Source organism: Corvus kubaryi, unplaced genomic scaffold (assembly GCF_017639235.1).
Source record: "Corvus kubaryi isolate FWS band 111438036 unplaced genomic scaffold, C.kubaryi_AGA036_p1.0 78, whole genome shotgun sequence".
Taxonomy (NCBI): Eukaryota; Metazoa; Chordata; class Aves; order Passeriformes; family Corvidae; genus Corvus; species Corvus kubaryi.
The window spans coordinates 9,102,362-9,124,962 of NW_024582065.1; the positions used below are offsets into that span (position 1 = coordinate 9,102,362).

A 22,601-nucleotide genomic window follows, 5' to 3' on the forward strand; every position below is an offset into this window, starting at 1 on the left:
ATGACTGGATCCCAGAATGACTGGATCCCAGAATGACTGGATCCCAGCAATGCCAAGAGACTTCTAGTCTGTGCATATGTGCAACATTAACACTTTGCAGATTACACATTTTATTCTCATTGTGGGAGGTCTTGAGAGACCAAGACTTAACTCAGGAAGGGGAAGAGTGAAGAGAGTTCAATCTTCACTCAGCAAAGTCACTGCAGTACTTTAAAAAGACCCCACAATACAGGGATGTTACCAACAAAATATGTCAGCTGCTCAGGCACCTTCAATTCTGGTGTAACTTGATGGCTAATCCCATATAAAAATGCAGATCATTTAGTTAGTAAAGCATGTCAGGGGATGCACAGTAAGAGAGGTGTTTGACATTCCAAATGCAAGGTGATAGAGACAACAATTTTGTTCCAAAGACTTTTTCACATGCTCTACCACACCAACACAGAGAAACTTTTAAACCAGCTCCCCCTGTACAATAGATCTTTGAAAACAGAATGGAGAAGTGCTGCACTTACTTTTCCTCAGATTACGCTTCATCTTTTTATTTGGATCTTTATCATCCCCAACACTGTCTTCAAACGGTCTCTTCAGAGCAGACGAGCCTGTACCTAGGGTGTAAAGTTCCTTGTAATACAGATATGCCACTAGAAAAACACAATCCCACAGCAGGAGTCTGATTAGCCCCACACTGTTCCTTGCTTGTTTATAGTGAAAAGAACTCCTCCATCAGTCACAGCTTTCTTATTGCTTCATGAAAGCCAATACTGGTTTACTGCTCACTCTACCAGACCAGGCAGGACCTCTGTGTTCAATACCAGCTGTGGGATAAGACTGCAAACCTGCAGTGCTGTTTTCCACAGTTAGTCTAAGCAAGACCTTCAACAGTGTTGTTTTTACAAAAAAATGCACATGGAATTTTTTTTTCAGTAGATATATATTGTTTTCTAGGAAGAATTTTAGAGTAATTCTTATTGTGGACACTCACTATATGTTTTTTGGCAAATCTACAGTCTCTCCTTCCAGCGTAAGAGCATTTCGCTCTTCAGATGCCAAAGGACTTTGTGGTTAAAGAAAATAATTGGCTATATTGTAGTTGTTCTACCTCTCCTCTCTTGGTATTTCTAGAGAACAGAACTTCCAGATTTTTTCCTCATGACGAAATATTTTTTTAAAAAATCACCCCACATATAACAAAGAAAAGCTTCTACTTAACACTCATAGCACATAATTCAGAAGTTCACCAATTCTAAATTAACTCCTAGTTTACTGCCCAATTAGTGACTTTTGGAACAAATAATACCTACCTTCTTTGTCAGTTACTGACCAGGAATATTTCTGAAATGACTTATTTGATGGGAGGGGATCCATTTCCAAAACTTTATAGATCTGCCCAAAGGCTGATAATCTGAGCGCGTGCTGAAAGGCACAGTAGAAACACAGCAGGATTTCACTTCAGTTGTCCAAGTTTTTTGATAAGTCTTTAGACACAAAACTACTTCTGTGGTTTTGATAGACAGGAAGACAGCTTTTACAGCTGGTCTTTGGAAAATGCTAATGTCTAAAAGCATAAAAGTCATGAATTTCTGTAACACAGAGTGCAGGGCACACTGACATGGAGCCCACCCAGAGGCTCTGTGCTGGGAGCAGAGGTGGGTGCACAGACATCCCACTGCCTCTGCAAGGATAAGATTCCACACACGTTTAACTCTTGCTCTCCTGGACTCTGGTTTAACCTTTCCAGGATAGCACACCACAAGAACTGTCAGGACTGCCATCCTGGTAGAGAATAAACGGTGCTAATGAGCTGAATTCCTCACTGTTGCAGCACACACAGAGTTCCCTACCTGAGCACTGTGTGTAATGGCTTCTTTTTGCTGAACTGTCATGTAAGACAAAGCGTCCGTGGGCTCGCGCTCGCAGGGGTCGTGCAGCCCCGGGCCCCCTGGCAGGGAGAGGAATGGGGATTACTGAGGGGAACGAGCAGCAGTGTGCAAACAGGGACTGACAGAGCAGCTGAGCCCAGCTGCTGCAGAGTGAGCAGCACCCCTTCTCCAGCAGGGAGTCAGGCCTCACACAAAGCAAACTGACCCTTGCAGTGGCCCCAGAACTTAACCAGGGTAAACACTGCACATGGGTGATAACATGAACTGAAAGCAGTAGGTTTAGAAGAAAACAGCATATAATTTGGACAGGTATGTAGATTTCAAGGAATCTGTAGAAACCAGATAATCACTAAGTGTATTTACTTGCAACCCCTTAATGAGGTAGGGATTAATTTATAACAACTCTAACATTCCCCATTAACTTCTCCTGCAGTGGCAGTATCATTCACACAGTGACCACTATGCAAGATATTTTTTTTTAATTTTAATTTTACAGAAGAAACCATTAATTTCACTCCACGGCAGGTTCAGGGTTCACAGCAGGCATTTCTCATGTAATCCTACAGCAACAGCTAAATGTTAAGGTGGGCTGACCATCTCTTTGTGTTCCTGGAGTTCATCTGGCCCCTTACCAGGAAGCAGAATTCCAGATGCCAAACACTCCATCACTCGTCGCAACGCTTCCCCAGCGCCCAAAGGTCTATTACAAGTACCTATAGATTTTTCACATATAAGCTCGAGTGGCTAGAAGACATTAAATTACGATTAGTATAGACACAAGGGTAACTGTGACTTCAGTTAAATATGGGGGGACAGAGGGGACAGTCAGTCACATCAGGTCACTTCGTTTGTAATCCACTACAGGTCTAAGGGACAGAGACCTGCCCCAGAGGAGGCCACATCCTTGTGCAGGGCACGTCTTTGTCCCCTGCTCTGAGTTGCCTTTGGAGCAGACCAACTGCTCTCCACCGTCTGCCCAAAAAGTCAAAAAGGAGAGGTCTCTAAAATAAAGTAAGGTTCTCTCAGAGGGTTTTCAGTTCCACGCTAGAAAAACACCACCTCTGCTGCCCTACAGAGTGTTCCTCTCCGGGCATGCAGAGCAAACCTACCCCAGGAAAGGGGAACAACCACTGGCAGGGGTGGCATTGTCATGGGACCAGAGTAGTTTTGGAAAACTAAACAAGAGGGATGGAAGGTAACAAGTGGGAGTCTATTGCCAAACCTCCGGGATGCGCGAGGCCCACAGCAGCGTGTCCCTTCCCATGGGATCAGTGTGTCACAGACTTGACTACTTGCCTTCTCTCCCCTACACGGGGAGCAGTTAATGGGGAGCAAAGGGACGGGGGTAGAAGGAGGAGTCTCATACAAGACTCTGCTTTCTCCAGTCCAGACACTGCTACAATTCTCAGGAGATCTGACACATGACCTTGTGGCCTTCAGCTCTTTCTGTACTTACCCAGCCTTTCAGTGGTGCCCATGTGGGGACTCTGTTGCACAAATCCCGCAGAATACGAAGGACAATTACACATGATTTTAGTCCATTTGCCCTGGCCTAAAACAAACAAAATGATTCCAATACACCTGCAAAAGCCTGGTCTTCAATTTTGCTTTTCTTTTTAAATGCACAGAGTCCTGGGATAGATTTTTTAAAAATTATTATTACTTAATACTTAATCAGCTTCATGCAAAATAAAAACACTTATATAAAAGTACACTTGAATTTAGAGAGACACATAAAAAAGGCAGTGAAATGTCAAGATTGCTTTTGTAGCCTCATGACAACTCTGGACCAGCTGACTGTCTCCCTGTCATGTTTGCCCTTGCACAGTACAGCACTGGGTTTGGAATTCTAGACCTTTGCTCTAGGAGGGACTAGTCAGAAATTAAAGAGGCATTAAAATTAAAACTGTCTCAAATTAAACCTCGCAAGGCTACAATAACAACAAGGTAAGAACAAAGAGCCAACCTGAAACCATTTGGCGTGCCGCAGAGACGCCAAGGCCTCCAGGCATTTCTGCCTGTCCAATAAGTCCGGAGGATCTTTCATCGCAACATTATCTACTGGTAAAAATGGGATAAAAAGAGACAGATACAATTTGACCAAGGGGTTTCTGTCACAATACAAAAAGAGCGGCAGCATCTCAATGAGATAATAAGACTCCCAGAATTTAAGTGCACGGTGTTATTTAATTTAAACAAGCCATTAAAGGTAGTAAATGTGCACGTGTGCAACAGAAGCAAAGGCATTCACTCCTTGTAAAATAATAGTAATAATAAAGATGGCCACTGCTACAGACAACCTGGGATCTTATTAAAAATGTAGAACACATTGCAGGGCAGAAAATAGCTCTATAGCACTTCTCTTTTTTTTTTTCTGTTGGGATGTATTGGGCTTTTTTTCCTCTTCTTCTTCATGACTTTTATTCCACAAAGGTGGCACAGAATTTCAAAGCTTCTTTGGACAAGAGGAAGATAATCTCAGGGGGTAATAAAAAAAATGTAATAGGTAGAAAGTGAAATTACATCCATGCAATTGTTGAGCATTCCAAAGAAAAACATTGAATATATTTGAAGTATTATTGCATGAACAGTACTAGCCAGTATAATTCAATGAAAGAAATATACAGGAAATGCTAGTACAATGTTTTGGTTTGATTAGTCTTTCATATAATCAAAGCATATGAAAGAGTGGGTTTGGTAACTTCCAGGTCATTAATGTATTTGAGAGGAAGTGCCCTCTTGTAAAAATCTTCCCAACAGCAACTGAAACCAACAGAGGAAATTCAAAGATGGATTTGAGAGACAAGACACTGATATGTTCTGTCCAGGTTTACATTTTTTTGCCTTCCCTCCCTTTCTCTTTTTATCAACCAGCTTGTAACAAACTGCTTTCAGCAGTCAAATCCAATTAAGGGGAATTTTCTATCAGTCCTTTCGTCTGTATTTATTTTATTTTAATCCAAAGGAGTTTGTAACATCCAGATTCTTTGGAAACTCTTTATAAATGACAGATTCTACACTTCTGTGGAATCACATTACAAAGATACTAGTTTTAGGTGATGTTGAGAACAACTGGAATAACCAAATGAATCCATGGCTCAACTAAAACCTTGAATATGTAATTTTCCTATGAATACATAATTACTCTTGACTTAAAAATAAGTAATTTGGAAATATACTCTTTTCATTATTCAAAATAGTTAATTCTCCAGGTCTTTAGAGACCTTTGCAGAGCTGAATGAAATACTAAATCCATTCCAAATTGAAGACTCTGCTAGATGAGCAAAATCCAGCATGACATTTAAAATGTCTTTAAACCAGGACAAGTTAGGAGAAAAAAGTTCCATCAGTTTGTTAGTGCCATCTCCAAATACATTTTTGTGGGTTACTTTGAATGGGATTGGCTGCATAAGCAATTGCATCTTTAATGTTAAGGCTGCCTCTCCTAAGCCATTTCCTGGGAAGGTTACTCTGGTAAAAGCACTTAATGTTACGATGAATAAAAGAGCCCAAAGCCAAAAAAACCCACAAGTGTAAAACTGAACAGAACCAGTATCTTGTCTGACGGGTGATGGTTGCAGTTGACAGCTGCTGACTCAAGTGCTATAAGCTTATTTTCTAACCCCTGTGAACTTCACAGCAGATATTTGCATTGTTTGTTATTGCCCTCATCAACAGCATTCCAGGATTGGGATTAATCACTCCTCTTGTCTGTTTTCCAAATGAAAGCTGCAAAGTCGCAAAGCTCTGGCTTTCTTTGAGCACAAAAGGTCACTTTGGAACACAAGATTTGCTTCTAAATTTCCTTTGCAGTTTCGTTGTTTTCAGGAGTGATATTTGTGGCACAGGATTACTCAACATCCATCTGGGTAGTTCTCTGACAAGACTTCACTGCAGACAATATAAACATCTGCTTAAAGCTCAAGTATTGTATCAAACAAGTACTGTCAATGAATGATCAGAATCTTATTTTAAAACGTTAGAAAATGGCAAAGGTGACTGACTGCAAAATCATTAATTTTTTGCAGTGAACTGGGGCTCAGTGTTGTATGAGGCTTTGCTAAAGAGTGTTGCAGTCATTGACAAAGTAAATTAATTTTTCCTTTAAACTACAAACCAAACAGAATACATGTCACCTGTCATTCAGGTGAACCAAAAACCTCCTAAGATTTGTTTTGATTTAGAATCGTACTTTTTCTTACAGGATTAAGGCCATTTTCCAAGGTCTAATTTACAAATATCTTGGAGAATTTTGCCAATTGTTTGTTCAGCCCCAGTGTCCTGATGTTGCAGTCTGCCAACTTTTGGGTGCAAGATTCTATTAAACAGAAAGATGAAGAGAACAGGCAGTGAAGAGGGCGAGCGGCTTGCAACGGGCTCCCTTCGGACCCCTTCAGGAGAATGGCATGTTTCTTCATGCTCTGCCAGTCAGGAAAGTGAGACCAAATCAAAATTTTCAAATGGGATTGCAAAGCTTTCCTTTTTTCCTTGTAGTTTTAACAAGGGCAGTGATCCAAGGAGTTTAGTAAAGAGTAAATTCTAAAGCCCTGACGTTAGCTCACACTATGCAACGCAGAACCAATCCCTCAGGAATTCTCTCCCCACTGCTGTACACATTCTCTTCACAGAGGAGCTGCCAACTCCATTCATTTGAGCCGTAAGAGGGGCCTTATCTTCTCCGGAGAGGGGAGGGCAGTCTGGGGCTTGCTGCCCCTTCAGAGGCACTTGGCCCCTTGGGAGCACCACTGACCATGTCTTGCTCCAGGAGCAACGGGACTTTGGCCCCACTTTGGTGAACCAGCTTGTTTGTAGTTACATAATGTGGTGTTACTGTATGCTCAGTAACAACTGGTTTTCAGGATACAAGGTTCTGGTCTGGAAAGCCTAATTCATATTTGATGCTGTGACTAAAAATTCAGTTTCTTAAAAAGTTTAAAATTGAAACTGTTGCAAAATGCAGGCAATTAAGGTGCTTGACTTCTCAACATGAGAAAGCAGAGCTTTATGGGTAGCTGTTTGTGAGAAACACCAAAATGCACACACACACTGGGCCACTATTTATTTTTGCTAAAGAGCAGCAAAAACAAATAGGACAAACACCACGTCTTAAACATGAACACTTTTCCAAAGAGGTGGGGACTGAAGAGAAATCCAGGAATGTTTTTCGATACATTCTGACATCAGGGCATGAAGGCACACACAGCATTCCTACAGAACAATGGGAGCACTGGTAACGAGGGCCGTTGGCCTGACCTGGGTTGTTAGAGAACAGATTAGTGCTAATCCCACCACAGAAACCTTGGTCAGTTTTCCACAGGCTCAGGCAGCCCAGGCCTATCTTACATGGAAGATGAAAGGCAAGTTCAGCAGCACTTTGAGCTCCTTCAGTCAAAAGAATGCATGGAGTCAACTGTCAGGTTTTTAAAACTGCATAGGAAGTGTATCTACATTTGGTCGACATTGTTTAGTGGTACTGAAAAAATACGGCAGTGCTTTGGAGATCAAGGTGTTTTCACCAATTTCTCCAATTATGTTCCCTTGACACTAGACATGAAACATTTTTGGTCTGAATCTAAGTGATTCTAATCCAAGTATGGTTGGAAAGATTACAAAAAAATGTATCCCTCTGCTTCCAATTTACTTAGTGACATCTGCATAATGCTCCATATACCTTGTAAAGGAGTATGATAAATGTCTCTGTTCTTTGTGATGAATCAATGCCAAGGAACCTGGACTTTAAAATGAGATCCATGACCCTATTCCCTGTCCTGAGCAGCTGCACAGAACGACAGTGTATAACCACTTCAGGAGAGGTGGTAAAATAATTTTAAATTTTAACAATATAGTAGAGACCTTTGAAAATATTTTAAGATACTGAAAAAAAAAATAGACCACCTACATTTTAAGCATGAAAAAGCATAACAATTCCAATCCTCCTTTAGTCTGAGATGAATTCAGAAATTCCTGGACTTTGCTGGCGTAACAGCATCAATTTTCGCAAGAAAATACTTGCACAAGGGCAGAAGCCTTTGTGTAAAACTGTATCCCCTTGTGGGAGTCTCACAGATCTTCACCATTGGAATTTGTCCTGCACTTTGTGCTCTCTCATGAACATGGATGAGCTGCAGCAGCTCCAGGGCTGGTCTCAGCATCTTGTGGGAAGCTGAACAACTAAAGGAATATGCAGTTTATTTTTAATGGTCTTGGAAACAGCATTGTTGCTAATTTGGGAATAAACAGCCAGTGCAATTAGGGGATCTTTGCCATTCATCTGTTCTGTAAGATTTTTCTGCATTCGACTGCTGCCAAAGTATTACATGTCACTTGGAAAGGGATCCTTCCTGCCATCGCCTCCAACAAAATGAGGAGAAACTGACCAACATTTCTCATCCCATCGGTATTCCATGTGGGAGAGGGAGGAAGCAAAGGACTTGTGGCAAGTCTAGAAATGGGGAGAGAGCGACAGGGAGTTCCCTAGCCCACACGGGCCCAGCTGCCTCAGTTGTCATGACAGAGAGTGGCCAGTTGGTCAAAGGTCTGACATCATCCAGTGGCAAAGTTTCTAGGGATAGGTTTGGGAAGCAGAAGCAGAAATTACTGTCAGGATTTTAAAAATACAACAAAGTATGGCTACATTTGCTCTTCTCTATTGCTCTCAGTTTGTTTCCAGCCTCACTGGTACTACAATCACCATTCCTGCAGCACGGGCACAGAACTGTGTTGGACACCGCGGTGAGGGAGAAGGAACAGAAAGGACTAAGTGACAGTTTTCTAGAACTATTTTGCTCTAAGGACATGAGGTACAATGTTCAATTCAGAAGCAAAAGTGCTGTATCACAGCACCGTAACTTCAATTGTATCCCAGTTAGGAAATTCTTAAAGCCAGAAACATACACATCATCAATCAATAAAAACTGAGGGCCAGGATGACACACTGGCAAGCTTTGAGGGAGAGGGCTTTTACATAAAGAGAAACATTTTTATGAGTGTTTCAAGAAACTATGAACCAATCCCACTTGACTGACTTAATTTGCAAACAAGACTGTGCAGCGCCAGGTGCTCAAGAATTAAATAACAAGTCTGAAAGAAAGGAGAACTAAGATCTAATTGTATGTCAAAGTTAACACTGTAGGAATAATGCTTGCAAAGGAAAACTCGCATATTTACATGAAATTTAAGTGACTGTTGTCTTTTTAAGGCACAAATATGTAACCATGGTGGCAATAGCCAGTCTAGTCAGTACATGATGCACAATTAAAAGCCTACTTTCCAATTAACCCTGTGCTGCACAGTCAGGACATTTAGCTAGAACAGTCTTAAAACCAAGTTAAAACGCTCTGTGTACCTCCTTCTTTCTTCTCTGCTTCATCTCGGATGAGAGGGGATGTGAGTATCACCTTCAAAGTGAGCTTGGGCTCCTTTGTGTTATGAATAACAATAGCTGCCTCATTTACATGCTCCTCCACCAGATACTTCTCTTCTGTAAGTTTCTGAAAGTCACCAAGAAAGATTTCAAGACTCTCCCAATTGACTGAAAAAGTGAAGAATCTGTATATGTGCCTCAGCTAATGAGAAGGCTAACAGGGCATTGCAATAACAAAGGCGGCCTTGCCTCCCTCATTAAAAGCAATTTAAAACATTCCTTTTGTAGCCAGTGCTACAACTGCCTGACAATTCGCTCTGTTAACTGAATTGTATCAGAGTTCTCTGCAGTGATCTCTCTGCAGGTCTTTCAGCAGCCCTTTGGGACCTCTCTCAGCCTCCAGAAGCACAAGGACAGCCACAGATGGCTCAGAGTCCTCCAGCCATCCCTTCTGTGTGGAGTCTGGTTCAGCAGATCGGTGGTTAAGATGTCTATTCTGACCCCTTCCATGATGCAATCTGCTCTGCGGCTCCTTTATTGTTGGGATGAAAATGGCTGAGCATCTGCTCTCCATGAGCCTTCAAAGCAGCAAAGCAGAAGCTCTTGAGTCTCTGTACCTCACCTGCTCCTTTTGTCCCCTAATGGGCCTAAACCCTCCTTTGCCTCCAGCATCTGATCCTTCTGCAGGGCCTCTTCTTGTCTTCCATGCTCGCAACAGTTGGAGTATCTCATGAGTCAGAGTCCTCTTCCCTCATCTTTACAGTCCTTCCCCACAGGATCTTACCTCCCTGTCCCTTGAATTTATTCAGTCTTCACATATTTTTATTATATCTAGTCTCTCATTTTATCTAACTTTTTTTGAAGCACATATTAACTCTTCTCCTCACTTTCAACCCTCATTTCATGCCTCACTACAAAATTTATTCTTTAATACTCAGTACATCCCTATAATTTTCAAACAAGTAAAATTTACTCTTTACTACTCAAAAGATCCTTTGCATTTTTAGCTATGGATAGGGCCACATCTCTAGGAACAACAGTAGCTCATTAAAACAAGCCCTTTGTGTGAGAAAATGAATGGTGAGAACAAACAGCTGTCAAGAGTGGTAAAACACAGGGAGAAAAGCAGATCAGGAGAAAAGCAAGACTGAGTTTGGCTGTGGTTTGGAGAGGGGCACTTGCAGTGGAATATTTGAGGGCAGTTCCTTGGCACCACTGTTGGTGAGTCTGGAAGCTGGAGTGATTCCTCAGCCTCACCTCTGTCACAGAGATGGTATCCCTAAACAAGCTGCAACTGCTGCCCGCTGGGTGCCACCATCAGAATTAAGTAGCCATAAATAAAAATAATGTGAGCTCATGATTAACATGAGCCAAAATGAATGACCACCTAAAATGACACATTCCCGCCTCGGCAGCACAGAGGGGTGTATGTGGGAACAGCCCAAGCAAAGCAGCTGGTTCAGGCAGGGCACAACAACAGGGACTGAGTCACACACTTGAGCAGGGAAGATTTCTGCAGTTCAGCTCATGTTGGTTGGACCAGAGCGCCCAAACCCACACTGGCTTAGTTACACACAGGTCAGCTGCCCCCCAAGGGAACTGACAGCACAAACAGGAGTAGGCAAAAACAGCATTAAGAGGTTACATTTTGTGAGTAAGAACTTGGTGTCACCACATTAAACATGTCACACGCCCCAGATGCCGTCCTAGATTCAGAGTATATTCCTTTGTATCACTTGTCTTTCTTGGTGGAACAAATTCCAGCCTTTCCCCAAATAGCTCTTGCAGTGCTATCAGCCATTGTGGGAGGACTGCTCCAAATTAACTCACCTGAATTTGAGCTGGGAGATTGTCTTTAACAATACATAACAAGGTCTTTGTGGGTTTTTCTTTGCACATGAGAACCAGCTCCAGATCCATATCGTCTTTGATCAGCAAGCCCTTTGCAACCAAGCCAATTCTCATAACGCCACATAACGTCCGACCACCTTGATCCCTGGAAGTGAAACAATTTAGGGTAATTAAAAAGGGATTTTACTCTCCAGCTACAGTTTAGGGGAGCCACAGTAAAGAATTTTCAAAGCAACATAGGAACACTTAATTTTTGAGTGCTAAGAAAAACACTGTGACAAAAACCAGTTTTGTAGACTAAGATGGTTTAAAAGCAATAAATGCTTCTTTGACAGGCCAGCACCAGGTCTTGTCTCGTCCAGTTGTCTCCAAAGCATTTACTGCACACTTGGATTATTTTTTTATAAAAAATCAGCATCTATGTGGGGCTGAGTTGCCAGCTGGGGCTAAACCATGACAATAATGGAAAGTAATGGAGGCTGAGGAAAGTTGGTTTGCTGGATTATAAAAACTTCCTTTTGCGTATCAGACTGCAGGAGCCCCCAAGCACACGGCTGTCCATTTGCACTGATGTGTTCTGGGGAATTGCATTTGCTTAGAACTGCTGAAAGGTTTGTCTGCTAAATGCAACTTCACAACATCACAGTAAAATAAACAAAGAAATGGAGAGCAGCTGGGCTTATTGCCATTCCCTGCACTCCTCCCCCATGCTCCCACCTCAGAAAGTCCAGATATATCCCCCTCCTTCTATGAACATTCATCTGCAGCAGACCCAAGTAACACTTATAACTCTTATTAACTCTTATTTGGAGGAAAGGAGCCATTGAGAGCAGCACAGGGACACGTTGTGAGCTGAGGCTTCACTCACTTGGCAGTGCCTTCTGCGGCTTCCTCCTTGGCTTCCACATCACCCTCACACTTTGCAGACTTGTTCTTTTCATCCATCCAGTCAGAGACATGCTTAAGGGCACATTCTACTGTTGAGACCATGTTCTGGACAGCTTCAAGCTCCTCTGGAGATGGATAAATGGTTGAATGTTTCACCATTACGTGGCGGTCATCATTAGCAAAAGATCGGATCGATCTCTGTTGTGGAGTGGGAAACAGGAAGAAAAGAGAACAAAGTTATTGGATAATTGATAGGACATAGGACATTGCCTGAATGGGAATCCTCCCTGGCAGAGGTAATAATGTGTTTTAGGACAACCGTTGCTTATAATCATGCAGAAGTAATTATTTAAATAAATTTTTAAAACAAAAAAGAAAACAAACACCAGTGCAAAAAATCAGCATTAAGCTAGTAAACATATTTTCATAGTTTTTCTTACTTCTCCCTGTCCTGCCCCACCAAGATTCCCTTGGGGAAGAGGGCACGGTCTGCCTGGCTGGAGTATAACTTAGAGTGCTGAAGCAGGAGAACACAAAACCCCTGAGTTTCATTTCCAGATTCATTAAGTGTCTCTGACTTCCCCCCTCCTTTCACTTGCTTGGTTATTTACATTAACCCTTCCAAGTCAGTGAGAAATCATTCAGAGCTTATCTTGCTGAGCGACCTCATGGGGATCCAAGCTGTGAGCAACAGCACTGAAAGGAAGAGGGGCTGCCCTACCCTGGGATACCTGCAGGGATTAAGGCATTCCTGAATTTCAGAGATCTTTGTTGGCTTGTGGCAGCCTACAGCAGTTGGATAGCTTGGAGCAAAGGGAAGAGCTAGGGTCCTGATCCCAAAAGGTAACCTTGTGTCAAGGCAGGGAAATTCACAACATGAGCATCCCGGGGGGGAGCAGACTGGGCATAGCATGTGGAAAGGAGGGCGGGCAAGGAGAGATGATTCCTATTTTGCAAAAGGCATTGATACTCTCTAAATGCAACTTTGCATATTCTCTAAGTGCTGAGTGCAGCCACCTCTCCTCTGGTTATGTCAGGGACAACAGCAGCACACCTTGAACAGGCAGTCAAAGAGCCAATCCCTCATGGGTTTGCTGCTGCTGCAGATGAAGTCACAGGCAGTACAGAACTGTGAGAGGCTCAGCAACTGCACAGGGATTTACAAAGGCATGAATGCAGATGAGAATAAAGATAAATAGTAAGAGACTGAAATTTCTTTTTTAAAAACATTCAAATGAATAGGAAGAGATTAGAGTGCTAATTTAAAAAGTCTGCAGTGAAACTCAGAGTCCTGAGTGATACTGCTGAGGGAGGTAAACTTCACTGGTTGGGTAACCTGTGCTAGGAAGTTTTGGGTTTGCTGCAGACTATTCAGGTGAGACTTCTTTGATTTAAACAGTGCCCCAGACCAGCTGTGATCATAGCACAGGCCTGTGGCAAGAGCAGCAATAGGTCTTGGTCTCTATAGACACATCAGTCACTGCTGAAAGCCTCCCAGAACCTGGAATCACCAACCAAACCCCTCAAGCACCTTAATTGGGTGTAATTTTCACCCCTATTTCATGGGTTTGTAGCTGTATCCACTCCTAAGGACGCAGTGGGCCTTTGAACAACCTCAGAGGCCTCTGGGCTGGATCCTTATTAAGGATCTGTCCACGATTTCCTGGTTTATTGCACTCCCTGTGTCTCTACCATTGAAGGTCATGACATCATTCCCTTCCTAATTTTTGTGTTCCTACCCAGATGGATAATTTGGGCAGTAACAATTCATCTGTCAGGGGCCGGTTTTATCCCCTGCAGTTTGATAGGCTGCAAAACACTTCCAGGAGGTCCCTCTTGTGGTTATCCACAACATGGATACAGGCGGAGCTGCAGGGAAACAGCCGAGCTACATTTAACAATTCACCCACCATCTTTTACCTTACGAAATGTCAGTTGCAACAGTGGGACAGAAACAAATTGGTAACTCCTAATTATGAGACACGTTTTCTTTTCTAATGAAGAGGGGTTGACAAGATCAATTCCTCATTACAATTCAGGGCGAAAAGAATGACAAAGTGGGACACTGTTTAAAATACATTAACAACTCTGCTTTGTAAGGTGTTCTTTCCCCCTTTCACTCTGCAACTGACACAAGTCTAGGTTTAAGTCTTTTTTGTAAATACAAATATGAACATACAGCCTACCAGCAGCAACCAGCCACACAAACATTAGCAACTGTACTTAAAATTTACTGCATTTATTCTTATTTCCATTCTCTCAGTAATAACCTTAGAGGACTTAAAAATACGTAAGTATGCTTAAACGGCTCTCCACTCATATTGTTCAGGAACTGAGTAGGTTTATTGCCTTTTTGTGAACACATTTTCAGAATCTCACCATCACAATACTTCATATTTGCTCACCTTTACAAATCTCACATCTCAGGCATTTCTAATTTGCAGCCAAACCCAGGCAGATGAGAAGTGACTCTTCACTTAAACAATACACACCAGGTATATTTGGCTACACACGTTTCATCTACACTGTAACAAAGTGTGCACAGAAGCACCATCGATCACAGACACATGGATGTGAATAATCAAAACTTGCTTTTGTGAGGTAGAGGTGGAAGGGGAGTGTGAGCATTTGGTAATGAAATCTGCAAGTTCAAGGTCACTGATGCTGTTTGCTACAGCCTGCTAATGCCAGTTTTATTAGAAAACCTTATGAGCATCCCTTCGTTCGTTTTTAATAATTCATGTACTGCAGGCTCACAAGAACACTCTCTGGCTTTAAGAGGCTGACAATACATCAAACCTCACTTGCTTTGCTCAAAGCACACATTACCATCCCTCAGTTAGTGCAAGGTCAGAAAATCCCCTCTGTTGGGTTTGATCAGGCCCCATGCAAGCCTGGCAGCAGAAAACACTTTCAATGCACCCCTGTGAAAGACAACAAATACCTACCATGGTTTGTTAGTGTTTCAGCTCTCTCTCCCTCCCTTTCTCTTTTTCCCTCCTCCTTGGTGTCTTTGCTAAGCACTGTTTTGCCTGACAGAACCTCTTCATAAGCCTCTCAGTCCCTTGACAGCTCAAGAGTTCATGCAGCCAAGGTGCTCTGGGAGTCACTTTCTCTAATTCACCTGCAAAAAGAGAGAAACAACTTGAAACCAGCAGTGATGGCGTGTTGATTCCAGAAGTGCTGGATGCAGCACATGAGGCAAACCACTGATCAGAGCACACCAGCTTCCAGATGGGACAGTCAGTGATCCATTTATAGCTGAGCAAACAGATGTCACTATGGAAAGCAACTTTTTATGATGTGCCCACACACATGTAACGACTTTCCCGTGCCAGTTAGAGCTGATCCCAGAGAGGTTTGTCAACCACCTGGCAATCCCAGTTTCTGGGATGAGGATGACAGGAAATCCAACATGGCAAACACGGTCTATGTGAAACCAGCTCAAGAAGTCTCTATTTTAGTGTCACATGCATGTTAGGAATCAGACACACTACATTTAATTACCAAAAAGTAATTCTCTGTGGAAATCCTCAGTGCAGCCCTCGATCCTGTGTCAGATGCTGCACAAGAACCAAGGCTTCAGGTTGCAATAACTGCAAGTTGTTATTTAAAGACAGACAAGCACATTCTAACAAACTGCAGACGTCAGACTTGCGAGGAGCTGAAATCACCCACACCCCCTGTGCTGCCCATGCACTGCCTTTCCCAGCACACAGCATGGAAAAGATCCTTCAAGAGCAGCCTTCCTGTACTAAACTGGGAAACAACACCAGCACTGGCAGCATAAAACTGCAAAGAAATGCTCTATGAGAGAGAAGAGCAGAATAACAGAGCAGGTAATGTGAGAGAGGGAAGCATAAACTCACTGCACAGCAAGACACTCCAGTCCTTGCAGAAAATTCCTGTTTTCCTTTCACTACACATATCGTTGCATCAGCTCTCCAACAACGTTTTGAAGCAATTGGAAACCCAGTCAGTAAATTTCTGCAGATTGACACACACACACTAAAATGTTTTCCTTTTCTCCTGTATGCTGACCCCCCTTCTCCAGCAATGCCTTGCATATTGTGTGTCAGAGAAGCCTGACATTGTTAGAGATTAAAAGCATGTTTGGCAACAGCACAGGGATAGGTGAGATGATTTGAAAGCTGAGGAGATACTTAAACCTGTGATGTGACAGGGAATAATTAAAATGTTGCATCCCACAGAGATTTGAATGTGACAGGGGAAAAGGTAACAAGAGATCTCGCTTCCCTGTTTCCCTAGTTAGGAAGAAATTAAGCATGTTTACAGGACCAGTAGCTTTGGCAGCAAGGGCCTGATAGTTGTTTGTATGTCACACCACTGAATTTAGGATGTAGAACTGGGTAAAACAAAAAGCCAGACAAGAACACTGTGCAGGGGCCTGTCTGTTCCAGCAGCTGAAAATGCCAAGGAAGAAACCCCAAGAGAGTTAAGTGCAGTCATACTAAAAATACTTGGGAAAAGCAAGCTAATGAAAACCCTGACTGACCCCACTTCTCATCACAGAGGTTCTGTGCCCACCAAGGTGTATTAACACTCTACCAAATTGCTTCCCAGAAGCAATCAAGGAAGGGGATGTTCTTTCTCTTAAGAGATCCTGGAAGTCAGACAGGGGCAGCTGGGAGGAAAACTAAGCAAAGATCACTGCTTTGGCAGTATTTATTTTGCGAGCTAGTCATAAGCTCCTCCACGCTCAACAGCCTTTCACCATCTCCAGAACCAGCCATACTCTTTACAAGGTTGCTCTGCTTTTTAATAATACTAACTTGAGTCAGCAAATAGCAAACTAGAGAGAGTTTTATGAGACACATTTCTAGATAATGTATTTCAAATTATTTCTCTCCAAACTGAATTTCAGCTATCTTCACCTACTCTTCTTCCCTGTCACTCCCACATTCCACATTTTTGGTTTGTTATCTTCTCTGGTAGCTGTAACTTGGCAATTTCAGGCAGAGAGAAGGGCACTGGAATGTGTTGCTGACTTCAGCATATGCCCAGTACAATGTCTCCAGACTCCAGCAACACTCCAGCCCAGCCTCCTTCCCAAGACTACTGCAAGCTGTTGCTTATCAGCTCGCCCAGGCTGTGGCAAGCAGATGGACAGAGATAGCTGGCTGAGCAAGTTCTGGTGCTCAGTAAGTGCTGAGCAGGCTGCTGTCTAGAGGGCAAGTCTGCGAGAGCCGCCCAAGCTCTGGAAACACACTCCTCAGGGCAGCCCTGGCTGTGCTGGGTGCTTCCCAGGGTTCTTGGAAAATCCAAAACAGGCTGGAAATGAATGTGTCACAGCCACAATGGGGGTAATCTCTGCTGGGCTGATGAAGTGAAAACACCACCACCTCTCCATACCCTGCCTTAGCAGGCAGTGACCTGTTTTCTTGCTTTCAAGACAGGTTAAGTTTTCAGTGACAAGTAAAGGTTGTTGGATGAAGGTATTTATGAACCCTGTCTTACCTGCCCTTTTTTTCAGCAGTGCGTGGCTGAAGTCAAGGCACAGACAGATGAATTACAAAGGGATCTTTATTATACAAATCAGAAAGCTGGAAAAAAATCCTGAAAGTTGAGTTGAAGCTGATACATGATGTTTTCTAAGTCATTAACATCCTACGAATATTTCAGAAACACGCATAGGAGTGAAACCCTAATTTAGTTCAGACTTTGAGAGAACATTTTCAACAAAAGCACTAAACAGGAGGGAGTTTACTATAAAAGTGCAGACACAATATACAGAATAAAGTACATTTGACAGCACACAGAATTAAATTAAGGAAAACCAAAATCAAATCTGCTCCAACCATATGGACTAAGGCAGCATAACATAGCTCAGCACCAAATACATCAGAAAGCATTATGTGAAGTGAGCAGCAATTCCATAAATCCAACAGCCTCATTCCACTACCAGACTATAGCAGGAGATTTGTTCCTGCATCCTCAGGGAAGTAACAGCTGATGCCCAGATTAAAAAGCACAATATTTAAACGTGTGGCTGTCTTACCTAGGGGCAGCCACCCACACTTGCAAGAAAACTTGTACAGGAAGCTCCTTGCACCACCGAGAGCTTGGTGACCTTGAAAAAGTCACTTCTGCTCTGCATCGTGTGCCCCTAAAGTGTAAAACAAGAATAAATAATCTCTGTCTCCAAACCAGGTCACAGCGGAGCCAAGCAGAGTCTGCAGTGTGGTTTAAAATCACTGGGGATTTGACACATTAGAAATGTTATTAAAACACCATGACACTGTAGCAACTTCCATTAAACATCCCATCCTTCACAGAGGAAGTTTATGCTTTGGCTCAAGACAAACAAAAAGAATTTCAGATGAGGCTTTTGTAGTAGGAGATATTCCTCCATCTGCAGCTGCATTCCCAGGGGACAGACAGTTAAACAGCCGGGGGTGATGAATATGCTCAGCTACCTCTGAGTGCCTTCGAACAGAGAAGTGAAAAGGCAGGAGAAACAGGTACTTGCATTCCATGGGGACTGAAATATCAGAATTAGGGTGCTCTGAACCTCTAGAAAGGAGATAGGAACTGTGTCTGGCACCCCAGTATCCCCTTGCAGCAGCGCCTTGCACAGAAGTGTTACTGGTGCAACAGAGAAGAGGAAATTGGGGTCACTGGACACCAGAGCTCCAAACCCCTCACTTCAGTGAGCTGCTCTTCAGGCTCCTGGCCAGGCCAAGTAGAACACCATGAAAATTGGTTTTAAATGCTCCATCAAGAAGGCACACGCTAACAGTTACTCAGCTGAAGCATTAAAAACACCCTCCACCTTCTGAATCTACCCTGACACCAGTATCTGCCCAGGAGAACTGCAGTTTGCAGTGTGCAGCACCCCAAGAGCAGACAGAGTTTATACTGACAGGGCAGCAAGAACAACAGAGGTTGCTAATAACAAAGCAATGAGTATCTAACACAGCCCGAGGTGTATCAGACACAGTAACAGAAAATAACTGGAATTTATACAATTTTTTGTTACTTTCAAAAGTCAGAATGAGAGTCTTGCAACTTCAAATTGGAAGTTTATTTTAGCCTCTGCTTTGCATTCAGGAGACAGGTGATTTTTCACCACACCACACAAAGTGCTGCTGAAAATATGTTGTGTTTTTCTGCAGTATAATTTTATTGCTGGCCTTCTGCCAAGAGTCTTTCTGGCAGCATCTCCCACAGTTGGAAACTGTGTATCTGGGTCAGAAAAGACAAGCCGCTTTTCAGAACAGCTCAATACATTTGGCAGAGATGCTGATATTGTAATTGAACTCTTTCAGCAACTCTCTTTATGATGTACCCAGACACCAAACAAAACAAGATCTGCAGTGTTGATTGATGTCAAAATAACTGACAGAGAAATATCAAAATAGTTTTCCCTCATGCTAAAAGTATCAACAAACTGGGGGGAACAGATAAGAAATACAATTCATGAGGATTCAGAGAGGAGCACAGGGCAGAGAAATCTGCAAAATATGACTGACCTGTGCCTTGTGCAGATATTCACTATTTAAAATCCCAGCTCCTTGTATGGAACTTCCTCCTTCCCCACTACACGAAGAGAAATCCTGGCCACTCAGAGCCCCAGCAGCATTCTTGAAAGCAGTGCCCTGTAACACTGGGACACATTTAACAAGGCTCAGACTGCTTCCAACAGTATGCTCATCATCCGATTTCACCTGGAGACTGTGTATTCATAGGAGTTGTATTATTTCCCATGTAATGCATTTCCTGGCAAAGTTGCATCTGGGATAACCTTTAGAAGGCTGGAATTTTCCATCCAAATGAACAATTACAAAGCAACGCTATAGTTAGAAGCTGAAAAGGTACTTCCTCTGGCAAACTCTTATACTTCATACAACAAATACTTGAGTCTGGGATTACTTCTGCCTGTTCAGCTCTCATAATATTTCAAGCAAAGGCTGCTGTGCTTGAAGATTTCTCAGGAGCAGGCCCTGCCAGGCAGCCCCCACACCCAGCTTTAACTGCCAAAGACAGGGTAGGCACAAACTTGATAACCAGATCTGGATCCACAGCACCTGTAACCATCAGAATGGAGGAATCAAAGTCACCTTCCAGGGTCCAGAGCTCTGACAATGCTCACAGTGCAAGGAAAACAGCTGCCCACTTGTCAGCATGCAGGAAGCTACTGGAGAGCTCCTGGAGAGAATCCATCTGTGCCAAGGCGCAGATGGAGAACCTGGGGACCCTCGGGTCAGAGATGCAACTGAAAATCAGTGAACACATGGATTCCCCTCCACTGTGGAGGAAGGAATGGAAAAAGAGCCAAAAGAAATCACACTGGTACAGTAATTAAAGAAGTTGAAGAATCAAAGGCAAGCAACTGCTTAATCTAAATTAATGCATTAAGGTAAAGGAAACAGGGATGTGCAGAGTGTAGCTCATATTTTTAGCTCCTGGAAAGAAGGTGAAAAGATGGTCTAAGGGGAAATCATTACCAGCCTAACAGGAAGGTTAAAAAAGGAACAACAGAGGCACTGTGTGAGCACATAAGCAATCATTTGAAGAAAAAAATGCTCTATTTTAGATAGAATCACACCATCCAGTCTCAGAAAGAAATAGACATTAGTAGAAATAACTGCAGCTATTGAATTGTAATGTGTAAGAAAAATAACAGTTTTGGAAAGACTATAAATCCTCCGCAGGGATTGAACCTACTACAGACTCCTGATGACAGGAAGGTACTCGCCACACTCACCAGGTGGTCTTCAGAGCAGCACCCCAGCTGCAGACCTCGAGGTATTTTTTACATAGATCTTCCTCTAGATTTTTATCTGGCTTCACATTCCCTGAAACCTGCACAACCCCCAGCACAGCCAAAGCTACAGAGGGGCTCTAATGAATTTATTTTGAAATTGCCTTCACCTTCTGCTATGGGTGTCAAGGTGCACGACGGACAAGAGACACACCAAGTGCAAAAAGCTTTAAAAACTGACTGCTGACACTTAAATAACAAACTGACACATAAACAGTTTAATGTTTTTCCTATTCAACCAGTCAGAAATATGCAAAACTGAATTGCCTGCAAAATTGAGCACTGCAGAAAACAAAAGGTCTTAAAGGGTGCATTTCTTGGCAGGTGTCTTAAATAAAAAGTCACAGATTAGATAATACACAAATAATGAATAGCAAAGTATTCATTTGAGACAAGGTAGAATCACCACTGGATTCTCAACATCTGTGAAACACTGAACTGATTTGTGACTTGAGACACCCTAATGTTGCATTCCTGCTTTCCTGGCTAAAGTGGTGAATGGAAACATGAAGGTACTCTGCAGTCATAATGTGACATCCACACTCAAAATCATCTGAAATTCTTAACTCAGACTGCATTCATTTGCAGTTGAAGAATTAACTAAATTAATAACAGGATTACATTATACTGAAATGACACTCACCATCTGCAATGTCATTTCCCCAGAGACAGAGCTGGTTTAAGCAAAATTCTGGATCTATGCCTGAAATGACATCACATTCTCCAAAAGAGAATCACAGTTCTACCTCCTCCACCCAGTTTGTGCCATGCTGGGTCCTCACTACCCCAGCCCTGTCCTGCATCACATCCCAGCACAAAAGCCTTGCACATCTCCAAACTCCCAGACACTCCCCACATCCCTGGATTTGTGAGCACTGCCTTTACCTGCAAGGCTCTTGCTGGTCCAGAAGCCACCACGGGAAGCAGCCACGATGTTGAGGAGATTCAGAACAGGGACATCCCTTCCCCAGCACCCTTCAGCTTCACCAAAATAGCTGCAATGCCCCAGTTTCTTTGCTGCTGTGATTCATATCCCATAGAATATGGGATTCTGCAGGTGGACTCAAGCTGCAGCCCAGCGACTCAGTCGGGATGGGGGAACTGCCGCCAAGGAGGCAAAGGTACACACATGGAGAAGGCTGGAAAGCATGGCATTCCCTCTGCGTTGGCAAGAAGTAAAATAAAATTTCAACAAAAAGAGAGAGGCTGGAGCCCAAACTGTCCTACAGTAACACTGGATCTGCTTGTGTTGGTGGTTTGCATCAGTTCCATGAGGCAACAGCCAAACACTTTGGCTCTACTGTCTGTCCCCTGCTCTGCAGCCCAGGCTAATGCATATCCTGGGAATCAGTAAGAAGACAGAGAAAAGCAACATAGATTCTAAAGCTCTGGTTATAAACAAAGCAAATTTAGTAATTCTTACAAATAACATAATGCAAATACGTCTTTGAGAGTTGCGTTTTCCCAGTGTTTACATGAAGTGTCAAAGCATAAAGAAGTTTTTAAGAATAAATGCTCTCCTTCTGACTAAAATTCCAGCAACCCTCAACGGTGAAGTTTAAGGAAGTTTCTCCCCAGAATTTCTTCCCTGATGTCAATCATACAGACCCTGTGTTTTCAGTGTTGCAAACCCCCCCGGTTACTGTGCCCAGCTGCCTTTCAGCCAGTTTAAACATTCATGACTCTTCCCTGAAATGCATTTTCTAGTATGTCAGTCTTGCTGCCTCAGTGACTTTTTTTTTTTTTTTTTTTAATTAAGGAGAGAAGATTTAAAAGGATTTGGAATAGAAGATTACTAGACTCTGTGAGTATTGTGTAAAAAGCTCTTGTG

The 22,601-nt window shown here is 42.8% G+C and overlaps 1 protein-coding gene across 8 annotated transcripts in view; it reads right to left on the reverse strand.

The window, feature by feature from the left end:
* Positions 1-21,947, reverse strand: part of LOC121676238 (spermatid perinuclear RNA binding protein) — a 44,436-nt gene extending 22,489 nt beyond the window's left edge. For 2 of the 8 annotated variants that reach the window (XM_042052497.1, XM_042052496.1), the window contains exons 1-11: positions 21,656-21,938; positions 14,934-15,109; positions 11,966-12,183; positions 11,077-11,242; positions 9,229-9,373; positions 3,850-3,944; positions 3,340-3,435; positions 2,516-2,627; positions 1,845-1,942; positions 1,305-1,416; positions 516-608 (exon numbers count right to left, since the gene is read on the reverse strand). In XM_042052497.1, the coding sequence (XP_041908431.1) occupies positions 516-608; positions 1,305-1,416; positions 1,845-1,942; positions 2,516-2,627; positions 3,340-3,435; positions 3,850-3,944; positions 9,229-9,373; positions 11,077-11,242; positions 11,966-12,183; positions 14,934-14,936 (1,138 nt within the window). In that variant the 5' untranslated portion in view covers positions 14,937-15,109; positions 21,656-21,938. Of the gene's footprint in view, positions 1-515; positions 609-1,304; positions 1,417-1,844; positions 1,943-2,515; positions 2,628-3,339; positions 3,436-3,849; positions 3,945-9,228; positions 9,374-11,076; positions 11,243-11,965; positions 12,184-14,933; positions 15,110-21,655 lie in introns of all 8 variants that reach the window. The other 6 variants (XM_042052492.1, XM_042052491.1, XM_042052495.1 and 3 more) reach the window with 6 other exon arrangements.
* Positions 21,948-22,601: the final 654 nt, after the last annotated feature.